The sequence below is a fragment of the Triturus cristatus genome, chromosome 4_1 (assembly GCF_964204655.1).
Source record: "Triturus cristatus chromosome 4_1, aTriCri1.1, whole genome shotgun sequence".
Classification (NCBI taxonomy): domain Eukaryota; kingdom Metazoa; phylum Chordata; class Amphibia; order Caudata; family Salamandridae; genus Triturus; species Triturus cristatus.
Window position 1 is genome coordinate 230,386,065 of NC_140585.1, and position 22,340 is coordinate 230,408,404.

The following is a 22,340-nucleotide window of genomic DNA, read 5'->3' on the forward strand; positions in this document are numbered from 1 at the left end:
CATGTTTTTCACTCTAGGTTGATCGGCCCACTATTTAGCCATAACACACGCGCAGCTGCAAATGCCTGAAAATTAGTGCTTTTAGTATCACAGACATCATGTTTATTATTCAGACCGAAGACGAGCCTTCCTGCGAGAAGACTCCTGATGCTCCTGTGATGTGATTTCACTAAGCTGATCTTTGAGGTATGGGGTCCCCTATTCAAGCCTAAGAGACCTTCTATTAGCATAATAATAATATTAGCTTCTTAGTAAAGGGAAGGTGGTAGTATCCACTGTCATTATAATATGATCACCCCTTTTATATTCTATGGTATTGTAACTATGTTGCTGGTTTTGATATTAATCATTTGTCTGCTTGTATTAGCCAAAGTACTGCATCTTAGGACACGTGGTCTATAAAAATAAACCCCTTTTATTTACAACGTGTCTCTGTTGATTATTGTTGTGGACTGATGTGAGAATAATATACGAACAGGTATTTCCGATTCCCACCATTCCTGAGAGTATGTACTGAGTCGCTTGTTCTGGGTTGTCTATTCATTGGGACCGCCGAGCTAAACCTCGGATAACAAATGGGACACTTATGCTAGCCGGATACTGGGTTCTGGGTTCTGAGGTGAGTTTCTGGTACACCACAATTCACTGAGGTCCTGGGGTTCTTCGCATAGTTCTGTGTATCAGCAGAATCCCTGCAACAATACAAGATTTCACCAAACCCCCCAGGGAAACCTCTGATGTCCCTCCCTCCCAGAACCTCTGCAACAAACTCAGCTCCTTCTTCCACAACAAGATCAGGACACTCTGTGACATCTTCGACGGCCAGAACCAAAGCACCGACCCAACACCTGCCACTTGCAATGACACTCAGCCGACCATGCTCACCTGGACCCCCATCACCACATTAGACACTGCAAAGACCATGAGGAGCATACACTCTGGAGCACCCACTGACCCCTGCCCGCCGCACATCTTCCACAGGGCCTTCTCCACCATCGCACCAGAACTACGACGGACAATCAACTGCGCCCTCGAAACAGCCACTTTCCCCGATAACTGGAAACGAGCAGAAGTAAAACCCCTCCTCAAAAAACCCTCCGCAGGCCTGGCGGACGTCAAGAACTACAAACCCATCTCTCTCCTCCCCTCCTAGCCGCCATGAACGACATCCGCAACACTCCTCGACCAAGGCCACACGGCAGCCCTCATTCTACTAGACCTCTCTGCAACTTTTGACACCATCTCCCACCACATACTAGCCACCAGACTCGCCACGCCGGCATACAGGGAACTGCCCTAGACTGGATCCGCTCCTTCACCGCTGACCGAACACAAAGAATATGACTCCCGCCCTTCTTCTCCGAACCCACAGAGATCAGATGCAGAGTACTCCAAGGAGCCTCCCTCAGCCCCACGCTCTTCAACATCTACATGGCCCCCCTTGCAGCCATCGTCAGAAAACACAGACTCAGCATAATATCCTAAGCCAACGACACCCAGCTCATCCTCTCCTTCACCAAGGAACCAGACATCACCAGGTCCAGTTTCCAGGAAGTAATGAAGGACGTTGCATCCTGGATGAGCAGCAGCTGCCTGAAGCTCAACTCAGAAAAACGGAAGTCCTCGTCCTTGGATCCACCCCCTCTGCATGGGACAGCACCCGGTCGACCCCCCACCCTTGGTAACCCCCACGGACCACACCCGCAACCTCAGCATCATACTTGATTCCTCCCTCAGCTTGAACCGACAGATCAATGCAGAATGCTCCAAGTGCTTCAACTCCCTCCACATACTCCTCAAGACCTTTGAAATAATCCTCCCGAATCCAGGAAGACCATCACCCACGCACGCATCACCAGCAGACTGGACTACAGGAATGCCCTCTACACCAGAATCAACAAATCTCTGCTCCATAAACTCCATAATGTCCAGAATGCTGCAGACAGACTTGTCCTCAGTATCCCACAACAATACCACATCACCCAGCACCTATGAGACTTCCACTGGCTCCCCGTAAAAAAACCAGCTATCTTCAAGCTGCTCACTCACGCCTACAAAGCCCTCCACAAAACCAAACTCAATACCTCAACAAAAGAATCTCCTTCTATGCCCCCAAGAGAAACCTTCGCTCCGCCGACCTAGCCTAGGCTGAAATCCCCCACATCCACACAGCCAGAACTGGAGGCAGATCCTCCTCCTACATCGCGGCCAAGACCTGGAACGAACTCCTATTCAGCATCAGATGAAGCCCCACACTGCAAGCATTCAGGAAGAGCCTCACGACCTTGCTCTTCGGATGACTGTAGCTGCCCAAAAACCCCCTCTCTCCAGTGTCTTCACAGGTGAGTAGTGCTCTTTACAAATCCCTGATTGATAGATTGATTTACTGCGAGAATAGGTCCATTTGGGAGAATCTGCCTGGATATGTTTGCTTTTTGGTAGGCTGAGGTCAGTATTTCAGAGAAAAAAAATGCACTATGCGATATGATGCTATAACGACATGAATCATGCTACTATGCACTATACAAATGCAAGTAACATGACAAGGAATTGCTATGAAGAGCAGATTGTAACATGGTGTACTTCCAATTAGGATTCCTGCTGTGGTTATATACCAGGAGCCTCCTCCATAATAAAGCAGATTAGAGATGTGTCTGTCAAGGCCACCGAATAGTAAAAAACTGAGGATTATCTCTGCCATGAGCTATCAAGCCTTTGATCTTTTTTAGATCATTGGAGAGTTGAAAATAGCCGAAGGAGTGACTCATGTTTGAAAGCCCAAGACTAGACTACTAATGCTATATAGTTATTGAATTAAGAGCATTAGCGCCACATAGGGGATGTCACCTGAAATGTTTCCTCTTTTATGTAATCAACTTAAATAAAATGAATAGATTATGTCTATGTCTATGTGGGGGGTATTTATGGAGTGCGCTGTTACTCCAAGGAGTGTCCTGGCGCTAAAAGCTGAAAGAGAAGCAGCGGGGAGGGAAGGTTATTGGCAAGAGTAGAGCCAGGTTTTCAGTTTCTTTCAAAACAGAGGTGTAGATTCAATTTTTCTTAAATGGAAGGGGATTTTGTTCCAGAGGGCAGGTCCAAGGTCAGAGAGAGCCTTGCCCCCTGTCCTCAACTTTCTAACTCAGGGGGTGTTAGCTGACAGCACGTTGGAGGAACGGAGAGTTCTTCGTGGGGTATAAAATGTGATCTTGCGTTTGAGGTACTCTGGTCCAGTCCCATACAGGGCTTTTTGGGTAACGAGCAAGGTCTTAAAGACTACTCTTTTCCTTACTGGGAGCCAATGAAGGCTCCTCAGAAGGTGGGACACATGCACATTCTGGGGAAGCTCAAAGATTGTATGCGCTGCTGCATTCTGGACAAGCTGAAGCCTGTCCAGCAAATAACTAGGCATGCCAAGATAGAGACCATTGCCGTAGTCCAACCGGGATATAACCAGGGCTTGAATCACCTGTTGTCTGGCAGCTCATGACAGAAAAAATTGACATTTCTGCAAGAGTCAAACAGGGAAAAGCAGGTGCATACCACCGCATTGAGTTGGGCGCGGAAAAGCAACTGGTTGTCCATTATGAGCCCCAGATTTTTCACTACCAAGTTGTTGTTAGCCGTGGGAGCCGTTGCGTCTGCTGGCAAGAAGACTTGCAGTGGTGTCTCAGCGCCCTTGCTGAAGAAGAGTAACTCTGCCTTCCCTGAGTTACATTTCAGCTGATTCGCAGCCAGCCACTTGCAGACCGCTGAAAGGCAGGCACTGATTGACAAACCAGGACAGGGCTTGTTGTTCTTCTATGTAAACAACAGTTGCGTGTCATCAGCATAAGACACAATTTTAGCCCCGAGCGATTCCGCCAACATGGCTAGGTGTGTGAGTAGATGTTAAACAGGATCGGACTCAAGACAGAACCCTGCGAGACCCCAATCTTCAACTGACTCGAGGCGGCAGAGTAGGGATGGCACCAGACCTCCTGCCCCCTCCCCTCAAGAAAGGATGCCAGCCATTTCCAGGCCTGACCCCTGATGCCAATCGAGTAGAGCCAAGACAGGAGCATTTGGTGCGAGACCGTATCGAAAGCAGCCGATAGGTCCAACAAGAGCAGCAACGCTCTCTCACCTGTCTCCAGGCTCAGCCGAATGGAATCGATCACCTCCAAAAGAGTGGTTCCGTACTATGGTTTGGTCGAAATCCTGACTGGCTACGGTGAAGAGAGGCAGTTCATTTCAAGAAAGGAAGATAGTTGCTGATTTACATGTTTCTCCAGGAGCTTTTAAAAGGCCGGGAGAAGGGCGATAGGTCTGTAGTTGGCAGGGTCAGATGGATTGGCCTGGGCCTTTTTAACAATGGAATGACCGTTTCCTGTTTCCATTTAGGAGGAACGTAGCAGATGAAAGGAAGGAGTCTAATAGCTGGTTCATAGATGGATTTATGGCCTCCGCTCCCAGGACCAGAATAGAAGCGGGGACAGGGTCCATCGGAGAACCCGACTTAAGGTCTTTTAAGGCCCTCAGAGAGTCTTCCAGGGAAATAGGGTCAAAAAAGTTCAAGGAACAAGTTACCATGAGGGGCAGTAGGCAGTGGTTAAGTGTTCCCTGATCATTGCTCACTTCTAAGGCAAGGCCTAGAGTGACATCTCCCAACATGGGTGAAGGGAGGCTGGCCTCGATGGAAACAATTTTTTCTTGGAAGAATGAGGTGAGCTTCTCACACCACTCCTCGGAGGGCGGTTTCTCATTGAAACTAACTTCGGGCGTGGAGAAGGACTTCACGATTTAAAAAATGTTCTCTCCAATGATTGCCCGCCCTTAGGATTTTGACCTCAAAATAGCCTTTTTGTTTAGTTAACTTAATTTCTTTATGGTAGCTTCCAAGCACTAATTTATGGTCTGCTTTGGCCGCTGGACAGTAGTTTGTCCTCCGTATTCTCTCTTTACGTTTACATGCTAATTTAGATTCTTTCAGCGACGATGTGAACAATGGGCTTTTCACTTTTGATCGCTGTTGTTCAGCACTACTTTCTGGAGCCAGAGCTAGGCAGGTAGACTCAATCCCACCCTTAACCCGGTGCACATCCTCACTAATCATGCCAGTTAAAGAGGGTCTATTGGCATTAAGCATGTTACTCAGTGAGTCAGATTTAATTTTTCTGAGGGCCCTAACTGTGCTGGGAAAGTTGCTCTCATTGAGAGGAATGTTACTGAGTTTTGGCCATCTAAACCTAGGCACAAGATGGTCAGACCAGACCAAAGGAGAGCGCAGGTCGGCATTAAAGGGAATCAACGTGAATATTTGGTCTAGTGTATGCCTGGCCATGTGTGTCAGGGCTATGATGGTAGGTATATGGCTCATGGCTGTGCAGCTCTCCGTGAGTGTATGGCTGCCCTGTAGCTGATAACAGTCCATGTGTAAGTTAAAATTCCCCAGCAGGATACAATGTTTGTACCGAAGTGGCAGGGGGGATATTGCTTCACAAAGTGCGGATACAAATCCAGCAGACATACCCGGGTAATGCAGTTTGGGTATTCCTCTACTGCTTGCATTTTAAAATCTGACAGCCTGAACAACTGCTTGTGTAAATAAGGCATGTCTGCCGTTTGGAGATTTATTTCAGCCATCCTCCAGCACTTCATGCAGTTGTCATATTGTATCTTGGTCAGTACAGAAGAGGCAGTCATGCTTTCATTAGTTGGGAAACATAAGATGGCACACTGGTAGGTGCTTGATGTATTGGCTCTGATTAGATGGATGCCTTCCCCCTAAGGTGTCAATATTTGTTATCACAGAGCTGTGTCTTATCTTCTGGAAGCCCTACTCTTGTTGATCTTCATCCTGCTCTTGTATAGTAGAACTGTATTTTCTGCTTGCTCCTCTCTAGGATTGAGGCAATACACCCAGGGGGATATACATTTGTCTGATGACTGATCAGCTTTATCCCTTTCTATACCTATTTTGATTCTTGATACTTTATGCTTAAACAGCCTTATAGTCAGGTCTTAAGGTTGTTCTTGGCCTCCTACGCTAATACACCCACACCCTCTTCCTCTCAGAGGCTTTGCACTGTTCTGGCCAAGCATTAGTGGTTTTTCTGAATAAATCACTATTGATCAACATCTACTACTGCTACTTGGTCTGGCTGCTTTCAGGTTATTGTGGAGCTTGGGAGATTGTGAAATATTTGTGTAGTTACTGTCAAGCATATTCACTGCCTGGAATCTACAATCACCCACTTGCCAGCAAACATCTTGGAAATTTTATGCAGGCCTCTTAGAAGTCAGGTGTTCTGCTGTCATACTTTCTTTCACAATCATGTATAATTTCTCATATTCAGCAGCGCGACAATAGGTTCTCCTCTTCCATGGCACAATGTCCAAATTCAGTGCTTTATCAGCACCAAATGTGCTACTAAAGACTAGCTGAGAAAGTCAACTACATACTATTTGTCCAAAATACTGGAAAGATTACACAAGAGAGAGAGGGTGTGGTGTAACAGCCTGAGCTCCTGACTTCAGAGCGGGAGTCCAAGGTTCGAGCCTGGGCATCGGTTCAACATCCTGTCATTCTGGGCAAATCCCTTAATCTCCCTGAGCCTACAATTCAGCACCTTGAGACCCTCATGGGTGATTTGCTGTGCTTTACAAATTCTGGGTTTACATTTTATAAAAAACAGACAATCAGTTTTTGTTTTACGTGGTTTATTTGTCACATCCTTCATTTAATATAGTCAGTCAGGTGCTGCAGAAGATTTTCCTTGTTATCTATTCTAGTTTCAACTGGTATAAATGAACTGAGGGCATTAATTAGAGTTAGCAGGAAGGGTACTCTGTCACAAATGTGGCATAATACCCCGTGTGGCAAACTCGAGATTCTCGTGCTCTATGTAAAGTTTGGGTAACAGCCATGTTTTGCAGGCAGAGCCTACACTGGTGGAAAGTTTTGATCGATGGCTTGACGGGCATTGGACCATAGGTCAAAGTTTAATGGTTTTTCCTCTTTGAGATACCCAGAGGAAGCCTGGAAGTTCTGAACAAGGCAACAAATAAATGATCCCCCATACACTGTGGGAAAATGGGGGCAAACCTACAGTGCCTTCTGAAGGCACAGAGATCTCAGTCTGCCTTACGAAGATGATGTAGTTTTGTATGGGCATCAAGAGTACAACCCTCTGCCGCCTGGAGAATGGAGTACAGCCCACCAATCTTTACATTTTTCAAGATAGGTGAGTTAAGGAGACCTATTTAGTACCAATTCGGGGTTGCAAACCATACCCAAGTGAATAGGGAGATGTAGTGAGTCAACAATATTCTAGGTAGGAGACTTCAGAGGATGTACAATGAATAACCAGGGGTTAATACTGAATTTGAAAGGAAGTCAAAATCATGATAGAAGGATTGGCAAATGTGTAAGATAGAAGACACTTCTTCCTATTCTGTTGTTAAAAATGGTTTCTCTTCGTTACTGGATGACAGTCTCCTAGTATTCATCACCGAACGGGAACTCTGGATGATCTGAAATTCTAAAAATATACAAACACTCAATAAATATTGATTTTTATGAATTCTATAACTCACACTTGCTGTTGCTTTATGACATCTTCATAAATTTTGTTTGCCAATCTGTTATTAATTGCCAGCGCTCGGAAGTAGGATGACAAGTCCTACAAAAAGCAATAGATTTAACTCAAAATGTATTAAATAAACCAGCAATAACTGTTCTGCTGAATATTAAATCTTCCTTTACCCTTTCCTTCATACACCCAACCTCCCGAAGCCTATCCTCAGTAATTAAAGCGGCCCTCTTAAAAATAAACCTTTTTATTCATAGCACTGTCTTTGAAAACACCAGTTTATCTAGTGACTTGTTCCACTGCCCAATCTATTTAAAACATATTATCAAGTATGTCTGCTAACATATTGTTTCACATTACAAAGAGCCACTCCTTCTCCTCCTCTCTCTCTCAAACCCACCCACCAAAATAAACTTTAAATAGCGTACCCTTTCGTGTCCACGTAACGCAAGTCTTTGTTGAGTGCATCAATGGCTTCCATGTCCTCAGGAGCCAACTGGAAGTCAAAGACCTGTCGGGAGAAGGAATTACAACTTCAGGGAGTAGAACAGCACAGAACAATAAAACCTCACAACCTTTCAAAGTACAGATGAAAAGCCACCTCATGTTTCAAAACGTGAATGGAAATAAATGTTCAAACATCAAAATAATGTCACATGGTAGCTTTGTCCTATTTTACCACAGCAAATGGAAGTGTACAAGGCATCACTTCTGGCAACCACCAAGAATCTTAAATGTGGAATTTATGGGTGGAGTTTTGTATAATGCTCTCATTTCATTGTAGGGCATCAAAAGATAAAGTGATGAATGGAATACCTGAATTAATCTCAGCCACTGACGATCACGCGGGCTGCATCCCATCCCATCGTTTTTCACCATCACGCCACCTCAGTTTGGACCCAGACATATGCAAATCAGCCTTGACCCTGCTCCTCATGGTAACAGTCCAGTTCAACTGCCAAGCCAGGTCCTCCGTGGACCGGAAACAAGCAACCAATGACCGGTTTCACCCTTAATATGGGCTCATCACTTTTTATGTACCTTAGTAGGTCTCTCTAAGTGGGACAGGCATGCCAAGACATGGGTCCGTCAACACTGTGTCACTGAAACCAAGGTGTACCCGATGATGAGGCCATAAAAGGGCAAAAACGGCCCTGGGTTGCTTGTGTTCCAGTTCAGGGAGGACCTGGCTTGGCAGTTCAGGATGGAATGTTACCAATGGAGCAAGATCAAGACTGATTTTTAAATAATTGGATCTAAACTGAGGTGACATGATCTTATGTTGTTTCTAATTGGTGATGTCACTAATGATTGCATAGCAGCTGTAGCTTGGTGACAGAGGTTCTACTACGTGAGTCTAGTCTGTGGAATCACGGAGACAGGACAGCTGTGTGTCAGGAGGCAGCTGTTGGGGTTTGCTGATACATAACTTAAATAAACCACTTTCCTGATTCAATTGGTCCCCATTTCTTCTTCAAAATTGGCGACGAGGATGGGATCCAGCGTTGATGAAGGAGAGAAGAACAAGAATTTGTCAAGAAAGAGGGGAAAACGAATCAGAATTGTGATCTTGAAGGAGGTCATTGGAGAACCCAAAGCAAGGAAGCATCTATCGGCGGAAGCGTCAACGAGTTGACTTAGGAGTGTAATATAGAGGATTCGTCTCAGGTGTTTGGTGTTTGCTTTGAAACTGTCTCTGGAGCCTTTCGGGAAATATAAGTGAATCTCACGATTTCCGGCGAGTTCCGCCGTAGTTTCTGCTGAGGTTCTTATATCAAGGATCGAAGAAGGGAAAGAGGAAAGGTTTTGGGCTTGCGCGATATCTGTGCACAGAGCGAGGTGCCAATCTGTGAACTGTCCAGCTCGATGCTACGCAATTTGTGACCAGAAGAAGGCGTTCGTTATCGTCTAGGGAGAGTTGTGCAGCGTTTCCAATACAGAGGTCACTGTGTTAATCAACAAGACTTTGCAAGTAAACACAGACATCACAGGTTGATCGACAAGACTTTATAAGTAAACACGGTAGCATTACCGTTGGTTGCGAGTCGGTTGCCTGGACACGCGACCATTGTTACTTCCTCATCGTGCTGCCATTCCCGTTTCATCGCTGAACATTCCGCATCGCATAATGCGCATGCGTGTGGTGCGTGAATCAAGCGCGACCTTCCGTAAGGTCACGTTATGCGTGCCGCCATGACAGAGGTTGCTTAGTTACCACAGCATCGGGACGGCGCATTACAAAGGAAGAAAAACTCCACGCTTGTATATTTATAAGCGAACGGTGAACAGCAAGGGTGAGTTTTTTTTTGTGAACTATTCATTTAAAATCAGTATTGCTACAAGTCAAGACATTTAAATAAATATACTTACGTCATTTTCGTGAACCAGCAACATGGCAAATCAAACCATTACACCTCCCCCTACCTTTTTACAAGAACCGGGCGCACCTTGTATGGTTTGGGAGGATTGGAAGGAGTCCTTCATTACCTATTTAGAAGCCATAGGTGCTGAAGTTTATGTGGCTAGCAGGAAGTTAGCAATTTTGAAGCATCACCTTGGGGTCGGAGGAAGAAACGTTCTTAAAACACTTCCTAAACCTTTGTCTATTGGAAGAGGAAATGTTAACTCCGATGATGAGGAAGATGAAGACGTCTGTGAAGTAGCAATGGCTATGTTAGAGGAAAATTATGGGAAGAAGTTGAGCATTGTTGTGGAGAGACATAAGTTCTTTTCGCGAAAACAGGCACAGGGAGAAAAATGTAGCTGCTCTGAGGAAATTAGCCATTTCTTGTAAATTTAAGGACTTACGGGACGAGATTACAAGGGATCAATTAATTAATGCTACCTGCAACAAGAAAGTTCAAGAAAAACTGTTGGACTTAACGGATCCTACCCTGGACAAGGCTATCGAGATCGCAAAGTGCATTGAAAACACATCAAGATATGTCAAAGAACTGACAAATCCCAATTCTACACAAGGTGAAACAAACGACGCGAAAGTTTGTGAAGTAGCGGCAGAAAAGAAAGGCAACAAAAGTATAGACAACAAAAAGAAACAACCTTTCTATGCAAGCAAAGTATGTTATAGATGTGGAATCAACAGACATTCCGCAGATGCTGTTCACTGCCCAGCTGCAAAGACTAGGGGCCCGATTCACAGAACTAACTTAAGACAAAATCCTAAACTTACTACCATTTTGGTATTCACAGAAGGCACTTACTCATTTTGGTATTCACAGAAGTTAGGAGTCCTAAGTTTAGGACTCCTAAATGCCTTCTGTGAAAACCGAAAGTCTTAAAATTAGGATTTTTCTCAATTTAGTAGTAGTAAAGTTAGGACTCCTAACTTTAGGACTCCTAAATGCCTTCTGTGAATACCGAAAGCCTTAAAATTAGGATTTTTCTCAGTTTAGTAGTAGTATAGTTAGGACTCCTAACTTTAGGACTCCTAAATGCCTTCTCTGAATACCGAAAGTCTTAAAATTAGGATTTTTCTCAATTTAGTAGTAGTAAATTTAGGACTCCTAACTTTAGGACTCCTAAATGCCTCCTGTGAATACCGAAAGCCTTAAAATTAGGATTTTTCTGAGTTTAGTAGTAGTAAAGTTAGGAGTCCTAACTTTAGGACTCCTAAACTGAGAAATATCCTAATTTTAAGACTTTCGGTATTCACAGAAGGCATTTAGGAGTCCTAAAGTTAGGACTCCTAACTTCTGTGAATACCGAAGTGAGTAAGAGTCTTCTGTGAATACCAAAATGAGTAAGTGCCTTCTGTGAATACGAAAATGGTAGTAAGTTTAGGATTTTGTCTTAAGTTAGTTCTGTGAATCGGGCCCTAGATGTTACAAATGTAGGAAAATAGGCCATTTTTCCAGAGTGTGTAAAGCAACTAATATCGTTCAACCTAGTACAAAAGTGAATGCAATTAGAGATATTTCAGTTGGAAGTTCTGAAGAGAGTGAGGTAGAAATATATGTTATAGATGAGGTCAACGATGTTGGTGCAAAAGGGAGTGACAGTTACATTCCGCCAAAGTGCAATCTCACTATAGACCACACAATGATTCCTATATGGGCGGATTCATGTTCCCCTTTTACTCTAATTGACAGGCTGGTTTGGGAAAAATTAGGTTCTAAAACATTTGCACCTACAGATGTTAATCCGGTAGGATATTGTGGTCAGAGGTTACCGGTTTTAGGATATTTTTCTGCAAAAATTAAATTTCAAGACAGAGAAACGGAAGCTAAAATATACATTGTAGAGAAAGGTAAATCATTATTAGGATGGAGGGAGCAGAAAAAATTAGACATTATTTTGAATCCCAACCATCCGGCCCAAGTTTTGTTAACTGAATTAGCGGATTCCGAAGTTTGGAGATCCAAATTTCCAAATTTATTCAAAAAAGAATTAGGATGTTTGAAAAAATTGTATTATTTTGAAAGAGGGTACCATTCCTAGGGTACATAAAGTAAGGAATGTTCCATTGGCTCTTAGAGGTCCTCTTAAAGAGGAATTGAACAGGTTATGCATGGAAGGGATCATTGAACCTATTGAAGCCTCGGATTGGTTAAGTCCCATTGTTATTGCACGCAAACCCAATGGCAGTATCCGCATGTGTGTGGACTTAAGAGATCTAAATCAGTGCATATGGATTGATCGTCACCCTTTGCCACACATAAATGAAATGCTATCAACTATAGAAGGTGGTAACATTTTTTCCACTTTAGACTTGTCAAGTGCGTACCACCAAATAATGCTACATTCTGAATCAAAACATCTAACATCCTTCATCACACCTGAAGGAGTGTTTCAATTTGTGCGCATGCCGTTTGGTTTGGCTTCGGCATTGGCAGTGTTTCAAAGGGTCATGCACAATATTTTAGGTGACAATCCAAATGTATTAGTGTTTCAAGATGATATTTTGGTTTGGGCTGCTAACAATCATGATCACGATAAGGTCCTAGAGACAGTGTTAAGCAAATTAGAACAAGCGGGACTAACTATTGGTTTACAGAAGTGCAGATTTCGTAAAACTGAAGTGGAATACCTGGGTCACACGTTGTCACCAGAGGGAGTCAAACCAAAATTTAAACTCGTGGAAGACCTAGAAAATGCCCCTATTCCATGTGACAAAGATCAATTAAGATCATTTTTAGGCTTAGCAGAGTATTACTCAAGATTTATTCACAACTTTTCTACATGTGTTTCTCCTTTGCGAGAACTTATGAAGAAAAGAATACATTTTGAGTGGTCTGAAAGGTGTCAGCAAGCATTTGTGGATATCAAACAAGCAGTCACAAATGCCATTGCCTTAAAACCTTTCAATTCCAATGACAGAAGTATAATAGTGACAGACGCTAGTGGGTATGGAATTGGTGCAGTTTTAATGCAAGTGCACGATGGCAAAGAAAGGGTGATAGCTTTTGCCTATCGCACATTGAAGGGAGCGGAATGCACTTATTCTGCTATTGAGAAAGAAGCGTTAGCGTGTTGGTGGGGGGTACAACACTTTCGGAACTTTGTTTGGGGAACAAATTTCGAATTGCATACAGATCATAAACCACTAATAGATTTGTTTTCCACTTCAGGTGCAGGTAAAGCTTCTCCCCGTATAGCAAAGTGGATTTATTGTTTACAAGAATATGACTTTTGTTTGAAGTATGTTCCTGGTGTGAGAAACATCAATGCTGACTGTTTATCACGCCTTCCAGTGGACAAATCCGACAATGATGGCTCGGATCATGAGATGAATGATTGGGAAGTCTGATGTGTGTCAAGCTATCAGCGAAGATGAATGGAAGGGAGCTATGCTTGAAGATAGTGTCATGAAGAAAATGATAGAATGTCTACCCAATGTTGATGGGTGGAAACTTCAGGAGAACTTGTTACAGTACAAAGAAGTTTGGAGTGAATTAGCTGTCGTAAATGGCATATTGAGGAGGAGTGACAAGTTGGTAGTGCCCAGTTCCCTCAGACCAAAGTTAATTGATCTATTGCATGAAGGACATGGGGGAATGACTGCTATGAAAAGGAAAGCAAGAAACGATTTCTGGTGGCCAGGAATGGATAGACAAATTGAGAGATTTGTGAGAGATTGTGTGGCGTGTTCACAAAGTGATAAAACTCATACAGTACAAGAGAGTCCCATCCATCACTCTAAGTGGCCAGAACGTGCGTGGGAGAGGTTAGCAATGGATATTTGTGGTCCGTTTGACATATTAGGTATTGGCAACAGATATGCTATTGTAATGATGGATTATTTTTCCAAATGGCCAGAGACAACATTTGTCAGAGAAGTTAAAACCACCAACATTATTGAATTTTGTGAAGAAATATTCCGAAGAGAGGGTTGTCCTGCGGAGATTCTCACTGATAATGGTTCACAATTTACGTCTGGTAAATTCTCTGAGTTCCTCAAAAGGTGGGGTATAAGACATTCAAAAACTCCTGTCTATCACCCCAGGGGGAATGGATTAATTGAACGCTTTAATCGTGTGATTGGTGAGTGTATCCAGATGTCTTTCCAAAATAACGGATGTTGGAAGAATGACATAAAATGTTATGGAATTACAGGATAACACCTCATTCTGTAACTGGTGAAACCCCTTTCTGTCTGTTGAAGGGCAGGACGCCATGCTTCATCGCCGTTCCCGCGTGGATGGGTAGAGGTGGCAAGAGAGTAATAAATGAGCGAGATCTAAGAACAAAGGTTGAGAAATATCAAAAATCTTATGTACAAAAACATAATGACAATCTTCTCAAGAAACCTAGATTATTTAGTGCAGGAATGTACGTTAGAGTAAAATCGGATTCTTTTCATGGAAAAGGGAATTCTAAATTATCTGAACCAAAAAAGGTCTTGGTTGACAATGTTTTTTTTTTAAACTATCAGATGGCAAGTGGTGGAATGTCAATAGAGTAACTAAGTGCAATGAGATGGAGGTTAGTGAATGGATGAAAAGAAACATGGGGGAAGATAGAGAAGGTTCAGCAACAGAGAGTACAATTGCATCCAACCCCAGAGGTGGTGTAGAGATCAAACATGCTAATGACAATGAGGGAAAGGTTAAAAGTTCAAGGCACAGCACAAGGAAGATAATCACTCCAGTGAAATTACGTGATTATATCCGTTTTTGAAGTATAATTTGGTATAATTTGTGTAGTTATTAGTTCATTATGGAAAGGGGATATGTTGTGATCTTATGTTGTTTCTAATTGGTGATGTCACTAATGGTTGCATAGCAGCTGTAGCTTGGCGACAGAGGTTCTACTACGTGAGTCCAGTCTGTGGAATCACGGAGACAGGACAGCTGTGTGTCAGGAGGCAGCTGTTGGGGTTTGCTGATACATAAGTTAAATAAACCACTTTCCTAATTCAATTGGTCCCCATTTCTTCTTCAAAACATGGTGTGTAAAATAGTGGCTGAGATGAAGTCAAGCATTCAATCCATTACTTTTTGGATAGTTTAGTACTCATCCCAATGGAAGCATAAGTGATCCTCACCAGGGACAGAGCAGGCCTGGTTCTACAGTCACTGGTTCCCTAGGCAAGAGGGCAGGAGGGCTAGGGGCATTTGCTAGAGTCAACAAATACAAACACTCATAACATGCAATAAAAGCTGTAAACCCTATTTAGAAGTAAGCAGTCCATACTAAACCAGTTGTCATGAGTCATCTGTTTCTGATTTGTTTACTAATAAATGATTTGCCATTTGTTGTTGCTATGTATATAATGCAAATGTATGACGTTACAAAGCATACATTTCCAATGCATGCCTTTACAACGCAGTTTTTACATCGCAACCTCCATTACAATGCATGATTTTACATTGCATGCCATCACAACGCATTTTTAGAAACTACCTTTACAATGCATTCCATTACAACGCATACCATTACATTACATTTAAGGTAAGTGTTGGATAGAGTAGGGGTAAAAATTACTATTCCCACTCCAGTGAGTGCAACAGTAGAGTAAGTGTTGGATAGTGTAGGGGTAAAAATTACTATTCCCACTCCAGTGAGTGCAACAGTAGGGTAAGTGTTGGATAGTGTAGGGGTAAAAACTATGCGTTGTAATGGTATGCGTTGTAATGGTATGCGTTGTAGTGACGTGCGATGTAATGGCTGCGTTGTAATGGCATGCGATGAAAAGGATGTTGCGTTGTAATGACTGCGTTGTAAAGGTAGTGCGATGTAATGACTGCGTTGTAAAGGATGTTTTCCATATAATGCACTAGTGGACAGTTTCAACCAATGAAAGCACACACTCATGAATTGGCTTCCTTTCACGTATATAGGAGTACCTCTCTTCAGAGTGAGTGAGCTGGTGAATACAGTGTCTGGGCTTATAAGAAGGTTGATTGTGAGCTCCTGTTGATTCCTTATGCATCAGTAATGTGCTCAGCCTAGTGAGGGTGGTAGTATTGACAGTTTGTCCCTAGCATCAGGAAGGAAGTCTTACTGGTCTGCGCGGGTAGGCCTAGCTGTTAGTGTCTGTTGTGAGTTATTTATCAGGTGGGTACATTGAAGTGTCGTAATCACATCTCAGTCTGAATGTTCTGGAGGGAATATGTCGGATCTGGGGGTGAAAGTTTGAGAAAGCGGTGATGATATGGTGCTTCTGAGGAGGCAGAGTCTCAGTTCACTTTGGGGTGTTACTCAAGGCGAGACTCTTCTTGGGAAGGCCACCCAGAGTAGAAGAAAAACACTCCCACAATGTTGGTGACTTGTCCTGGTTATGCTGATAACCAGGACGAGTCGACAACGTGGTGGGAGTACTCTCCCTGAAATATTTACCTACATATATACCCAGGGGCGGTGCGTCCATTGGGGCGCTGGGGCGTTGCCCCACTAGAAGTTCATGCAGACGTGCGGTGCAAGCAATGAAGCAATTCAGTTCCATAATAATTGAATTCTCTCGCGCTCACGTAAAGACGCTGACACTGTAAGTCAGGTTGTGGAGCGGGACACGCCCAAGGCAATCGGCCGATGAAGGGGGTGGGGCCGCAGCAGACTTGTCACTGACAGCGCCACGTAGTGCGCATGTTCGAGTTTGGTCTGGTCATTTTTATGACCAGCCCGAACATGCGCACTGTTAGCCAGCCACTACTATACTGAGTAGGAGAGCGAGGGAGGGGGACCCGAGAGGCTGAGGGTTGCTTCATGCAGCAGCCCCCGGTCTCCTATGGGCGAGCCCTATCCGTGCTCTAGCCAATCCAGGCGCTGCTAATGCAGCGTCTCTGGATTGGCTGAGACACCGTGCAGCCTGCAGGCAAACAAAACTGTGGGTGCCGCGCGTGGGCGGTGGCACTGCCACAAGGTATGTGGCTTATGTGAACAGTTATTGGGCCTTTTGTCGTTAGTGAGATGCAGTCCGTCGTCACCGCACCACACACACCTCGTGGTGGTGTACTGTACTGTACTACATTGGCTGCTCGTCGTGGTGACTGAGTGTGACGAAGGACGTACAACATCTTCATTGTTGATCTCCATGATTTGTCCTGATCATCGACGTTGCTTGAGAGATCTCCATCGATCTGACTGATCAGTGATCTGTTTAAAAAGTAAGAATCTTAGACTTTTCCTCTCACACACACACACACGGGTCGAGAGTCGAGACCAGGCAGTAAGCCTGCGCCAACCAGACCGACTATATAGTAATTATAAGTTCTCATGTGTATTCACACCCACCAAGGACTAGGGATAGCAAGGATAGGCATTTACAATATTTTACTGCAGAAACAGTTTTTTTCCATGTTTGAAATGTGTGTTTACTGTTTTGCTGCTATAGTTTGCAGTAATGCATAAAATGGTTGTAACTGAGCCTCTAGTTCTGACATTGAATCACATTTTCAGACACCAATAACTGGGAGAATAACAGTATTTTTTACTGCCTGCAGGCGGTAAAGCTGATAATTTGGTAGGCTGTAGAAAGCGCATTACAAAGCCTTCTTTTCTGAAGCTGTAGACTGCTACACAGTTAGTTTCCTCCAAGGAACACAACACGTGAGGCTATCAAACAGGGAGAGCGCAGTTAAGTATACATCAAGCTTTCTTGAAAAGCAGTTCCAGAGTGAATTTACTTCTATGTGTGTCGTTGGATACTGTGGACTCAGTGAAGCCTCCACATTTTTATGAGCACTGCCAAAGGACTTGACTGGAGCCTAATAAAGCCAGCTAATAAAATAAGGGTTGTTGATGGGAACCATCCGGCAAGTAGGAGGCAGTGGGGAAGTGGAGTGGCGAAAAGGGAAGAGTTGTTGCTTACTGCTGCGACATTAAACATGTCAAACTTGCAAGGACTGGTAGCTGTGTCTCAACCGTGGAGTCCACGGGCTGAGCGCGCGTTCCTGCACAGAAAGAGGGAATACTGTTTATTTTCAGTCCCACGAACCACAAGATAGAGCAGTCATTAGCAAGACACGTCCATTGCCGCCCCACATATACCCTGGCCGCCCCACGTATACCCCCTGCAGGCTAATCCACCTCAGGCACCCTCCTGACCTGAACAGCCCCAGGGCTGTGCTTACAGACAACTGCGTGTCATACCGCCCGCCTCCTATACACTTGTAGCCCTGGGGTCTGTCATAAATTATTCAGTGGGATAATACACATATGGGGGGAATGCATCCCTGAGACATCGGAGGAGCCCATAATCTGACTCGTGGGTCTGGAACGTCCTCCTGCTCATGGAGGAAGTGGTCCTGCTTGCAGTTTTATATAGCGCAAACTTGACCCGAACAGTGCACCTATTATAAGCAAGATTGAGCTTTTTTCTCCGTATAATTTGTAATTTTGCCTTGTCATTGTGTTTTTCAGGCTGGTTTTTAGATATGCAATGATGTATAGTGAGCCATATGTTTAACCTGTAAGGCAGGTGCAAGGGATGTATTATGTTTTGTGAAATTGACCTGTTTTATTCAAGTGGCCTGTTCCAGATCATAAACGTTCTGGCCTGCAAAAAAGATTGGATTTAACCGAGATCTGTGACTGGGGGTGAATGTTTGATTTGTTCAGCATAAAGACCGAAGGTGGGGAGCTGGTTTCTGGCGTGTTAAACATGTAATACTCCCCAGTGTTAGGTTTGCAGTTCCCTGGGCGAGACAGGTATGCCCGTTAAACATGTGGGTGCTGCTGAGCTCATGTCCTGGGCTGGGAAGCTTATGTTCAAGGCTATTTTTCAGCACCTTGATTCTTTTTCATGTTTTTCTTGTTTCCATATTGCCTCTTGGAGTCTTGGTACAGCACTGTGGCTAATAAAAACATGCTTCCTTTGAGATTACTCAGCAATGCATTGTATCTCGAAGTCTCTTATGAAGCTCTGTGGTTATACTGAATAAGCAGTTACCTATTTTATATGACATCTCTTTATTGATGTAATGACTGCACTTTCACAATTGCTTTATTAACCTTCTTGCTTTCTCAAATTTGCTTGAGAAGCACCATTTTTCCTTTCTTTTTTCAAAATTTTCTCGGGGGGGAAAATCCCCCCGAACCACCCTTAGGATGTTCGGACTCGCTCGCTATGCTCTCTAGCTACGGTGCAGTATGTCAATCATTTTACGCCTCACCACTTTCAAATGTCACCAGCCGCCCCTGTATATACCCATTTGTACATACTTGGTATACTGATCGGACTGTATTTATAGGGATCATGCACTTGAGAATGGTCCCATGTTGGAAATAGTTCCTATGACGAGTAGGATGTTATATAGACTTTAGTACCACTGGACAAGCCCTGAAGAAGTCAGCTGCAATATTTCAGCATGGACGAAACATGTGTCGGCATGTAGTGGTCATACATCTAACAGCCCACCTGTAAATTCCCCTAAGTTAAACTGTCTACCTAAATGCCAGATCCATTCCAAAACACTCTATAGAAATATGGTACATACTCAGTCACCAGCTTCCAGACATATGTTTCATTCCAGAAACCTGGCTTCACACGTCAGCCCTCCCTTGTGTTCCTGTCTCACGTCCTGACAACTACAAACTGGTCAGACTAACCAGGGAACTTAGGCAGGGGGTGGAGTAGCAATTATTTTGCAAGGTACTTAAGTTACAGCTAATTGACACAATGCTCTCGAAGTGGGCAGAAATAGTAATATTCTATGTGGAACTACCCCACGGGGAGAAGTAGAAAGGAGCTTTAATACATCGTCCCCTGGGCTCCAAGAAGGACTTTAGTCTTAAATTAACTGAATATATAGATGCCTATGTGCTATGTTTGCCCAATTTTCTCCTAAAATAACATTTTAATTATCGTACTGAACTAGCATCTGACCCCGACGTTGCTAACCTGTTGTCTAACCTTAAAATGCTCGACATCCATTTGATAAAAACGAGCGGCACACACATTGCTGGCCATACCTTGGACCTTTTATTTTCCAATTCCCAATGTATACATACTGACGAACATGAACCTCCCACTTGGACAGATCTCTATTTAATAATATCTTTGTTGAACATTCCCCTTCAACATCTGGAATAGGAAAAAAGGTTAAAACTAGATGCTATCTGCAGGCAGCTTTCAAGCAGTGTTTAAAACCCCAGACATGGATAATACACGAAACATTAATGCTGCTTGTGATAAGTTGTCAGGCTCCTTTGCCGAGGCTCTTGATACAGTCGTCCCACATACAACCTATACATCCAAATCGTCCGAATCCAACGCCCATTGATAAAACAGCAGAACTAAAAATTGTCAAATCAAACTGTAAGAAACTAGAACAATTCACTGCTGCTACTTGCTGCGTCTGTGCCCCCCGGTCCGCCACGGCTTTGCCTATTGCAGTGGTACAGTCCCTCCCCCCTCCAGCACACTTCCGCTTCCGTCCAGCAATACAATTCAGATGCTGAGCCCAACGCTCAGCAGATTAGTGCGGGTGAGTGTGAGGTGGAAGCCCTCTTTTAGCCTGGCCATTTTTTTAAAATGTTTCGGCATTCTGCTTTTAAACAATTACTTGTTCACTCTTAGCCCAAGCCTGTAACAATATTTTAACCTGTTTTAAACTTGTTTCAGGAATATTTTTCATAATAATACACTTTTACGAAGTATTGCGTATGCATGTTAACTTACAATTCACTTCTGCTGCTTGTTGCCTCTGTGCCCCCGGGCTGCCACGGCTTTGCCGATTGCAGCGTAGGGGTACAGACCTTCCCTCTTCCAGAACATTTCCGCTTCCGGCCAGCAATAGAATTCAGATGCTGAGCTGGACGCGTGCCTGAGGCAAGCACGTCTGCGCCCGTCCGCACCTGGACCGGGCCCAGGGCCAGGGCCCCTGGCTCTTTGAACATAGGACTCCTTCAAAAGGTGATTTAATAAGCTAAGGAGCTTCGGGATCTCCGACCAGCATTTAAGAATAACTGCTCTTGCATGGATCCTAGACTGGTTTCATGGCATTCTCCGCTTACCTGCTCAGCGTGCAATTGGCAATATATAAATCCGACGATGAGGACAGGAGGGACCCAATGCTTTCCATAGGTCCCTCAGAAAAAGCTGAAATCTTGCACAAATCTAAGTGACTTAATTGGGCCTTAATCAATGCCCGGTCCTTAAACATAAAATTGCGATTGCAGAGCTGATTGAAACAGCAGGGTTGGACTGTCTGTTTATTACTGAGACATGGGGAGATAGTGCTTGCAGCCCTGATTTCGTAATTGCCGTCCCTAAGAGCTACACTCTCTTTAGACAACATAGAGATGCTAAAAGGGGCGGCGGGCTGGCCCTTATCTATCGCAAGTTACTCTCAGCTATCTGTACTGACGTGAGTATTGAAGCGCACTAGGCTGTCCAGTTTAAAATTGCTAGGGACTGCCAAGTCCTTTTCTCTGGGATTCTTCTTTACAGACCCCATGGAAGCAATAAAAATGTGCTCCACCATACATTTCAAGTTTTAGCAGAGAGCAGTCTCCTCTCAAATATTTCACCATCCTAGGAAACTTTAACTTCTACCTAGAGGCTCCAGATAATAAACATACATCCAATCTCCTTGATAGTGCAGATTCTATAGGACTAGAACAGTTAGTAAAGGAACCTACGCACTCAGCTGGCCATACATTAGAGCGCCTTTTCTCAAATGATCGGTCTCTAAAAATCATAAGCATCTTTCCGGTGATTTGGTCAGATCATTCGGTTATCAGGTTCCCTACTGAAAGCCTCAGTGATCGGCCGCATCAGCAGAACGGACCAGTCGCCGTTAGCTATAAAGACTGAAGCAAATTAGACTCTGTCACATTAGAACAGTCCTTAGCTGAGCACAACCCACCCCACATGCCGAGGCCAAGTTAGCTGCCTCCTGTTATACAAACTGGTTGTCGGACACCTTCAGGGAATTGGTCCCCACCAAAAATCAGTGCTCTTTCAGGAAGGAACTTACGACTCCTTGGTTCTCAGAAGCCTTGAGGCTTGAAAAACAAGCATGTAGAAGGCAAGAAAGGATTTGGAAAAAAACTACGATGGCCAGATGAGACTGGTATACAAGAAGGCTTTAACCTCATAAAAAGATCTCATCAAGAAGGAGAAGAGTAGCTTCTTCACCCAGGCCTCCAATTTGTCGAATGAGCTTTTCCGAATTGTTCAGAGACTTACGACCATCTCAAATAAAACAAATCTCTCTGATAGTCAATCCTTTTGTGATGCCCTCGCTACCGCCTTCAAAGAGAAAGTAAATGCTATTTTCCAGGACTTCGACAAGGGGGACCCTCATCGGCTGGGAGCCCGGTCTGGGAATACCTTAGATGAATGTTTTCTCACACATTTTTCTG

At 43.9% G+C, this 22,340-nt stretch overlaps 1 protein-coding gene across 1 annotated transcript in view; it reads right to left on the bottom strand.

The window, feature by feature from the left end:
- Positions 1 to 6,682: 6,682 nt before the first annotated feature.
- The window catches only part of LOC146854161 (estradiol 17 beta-dehydrogenase 5-like), a 231,623-nt gene continuing 215,965 nt past the window's right edge, over positions 6,683 to 22,340 (bottom strand). The window contains exons 8-9 of the mRNA XM_085651940.1: positions 8,000 to 8,082; positions 6,683 to 7,520 (exon numbers count right to left, since the gene is read on the bottom strand). Coding sequence (XP_085508066.1) covers positions 7,478 to 7,520; positions 8,000 to 8,082 — 126 coding nt within the window. The 3' untranslated portion in view covers positions 6,683 to 7,477. The remainder of the gene's footprint in view (positions 7,521 to 7,999; positions 8,083 to 22,340) is intronic.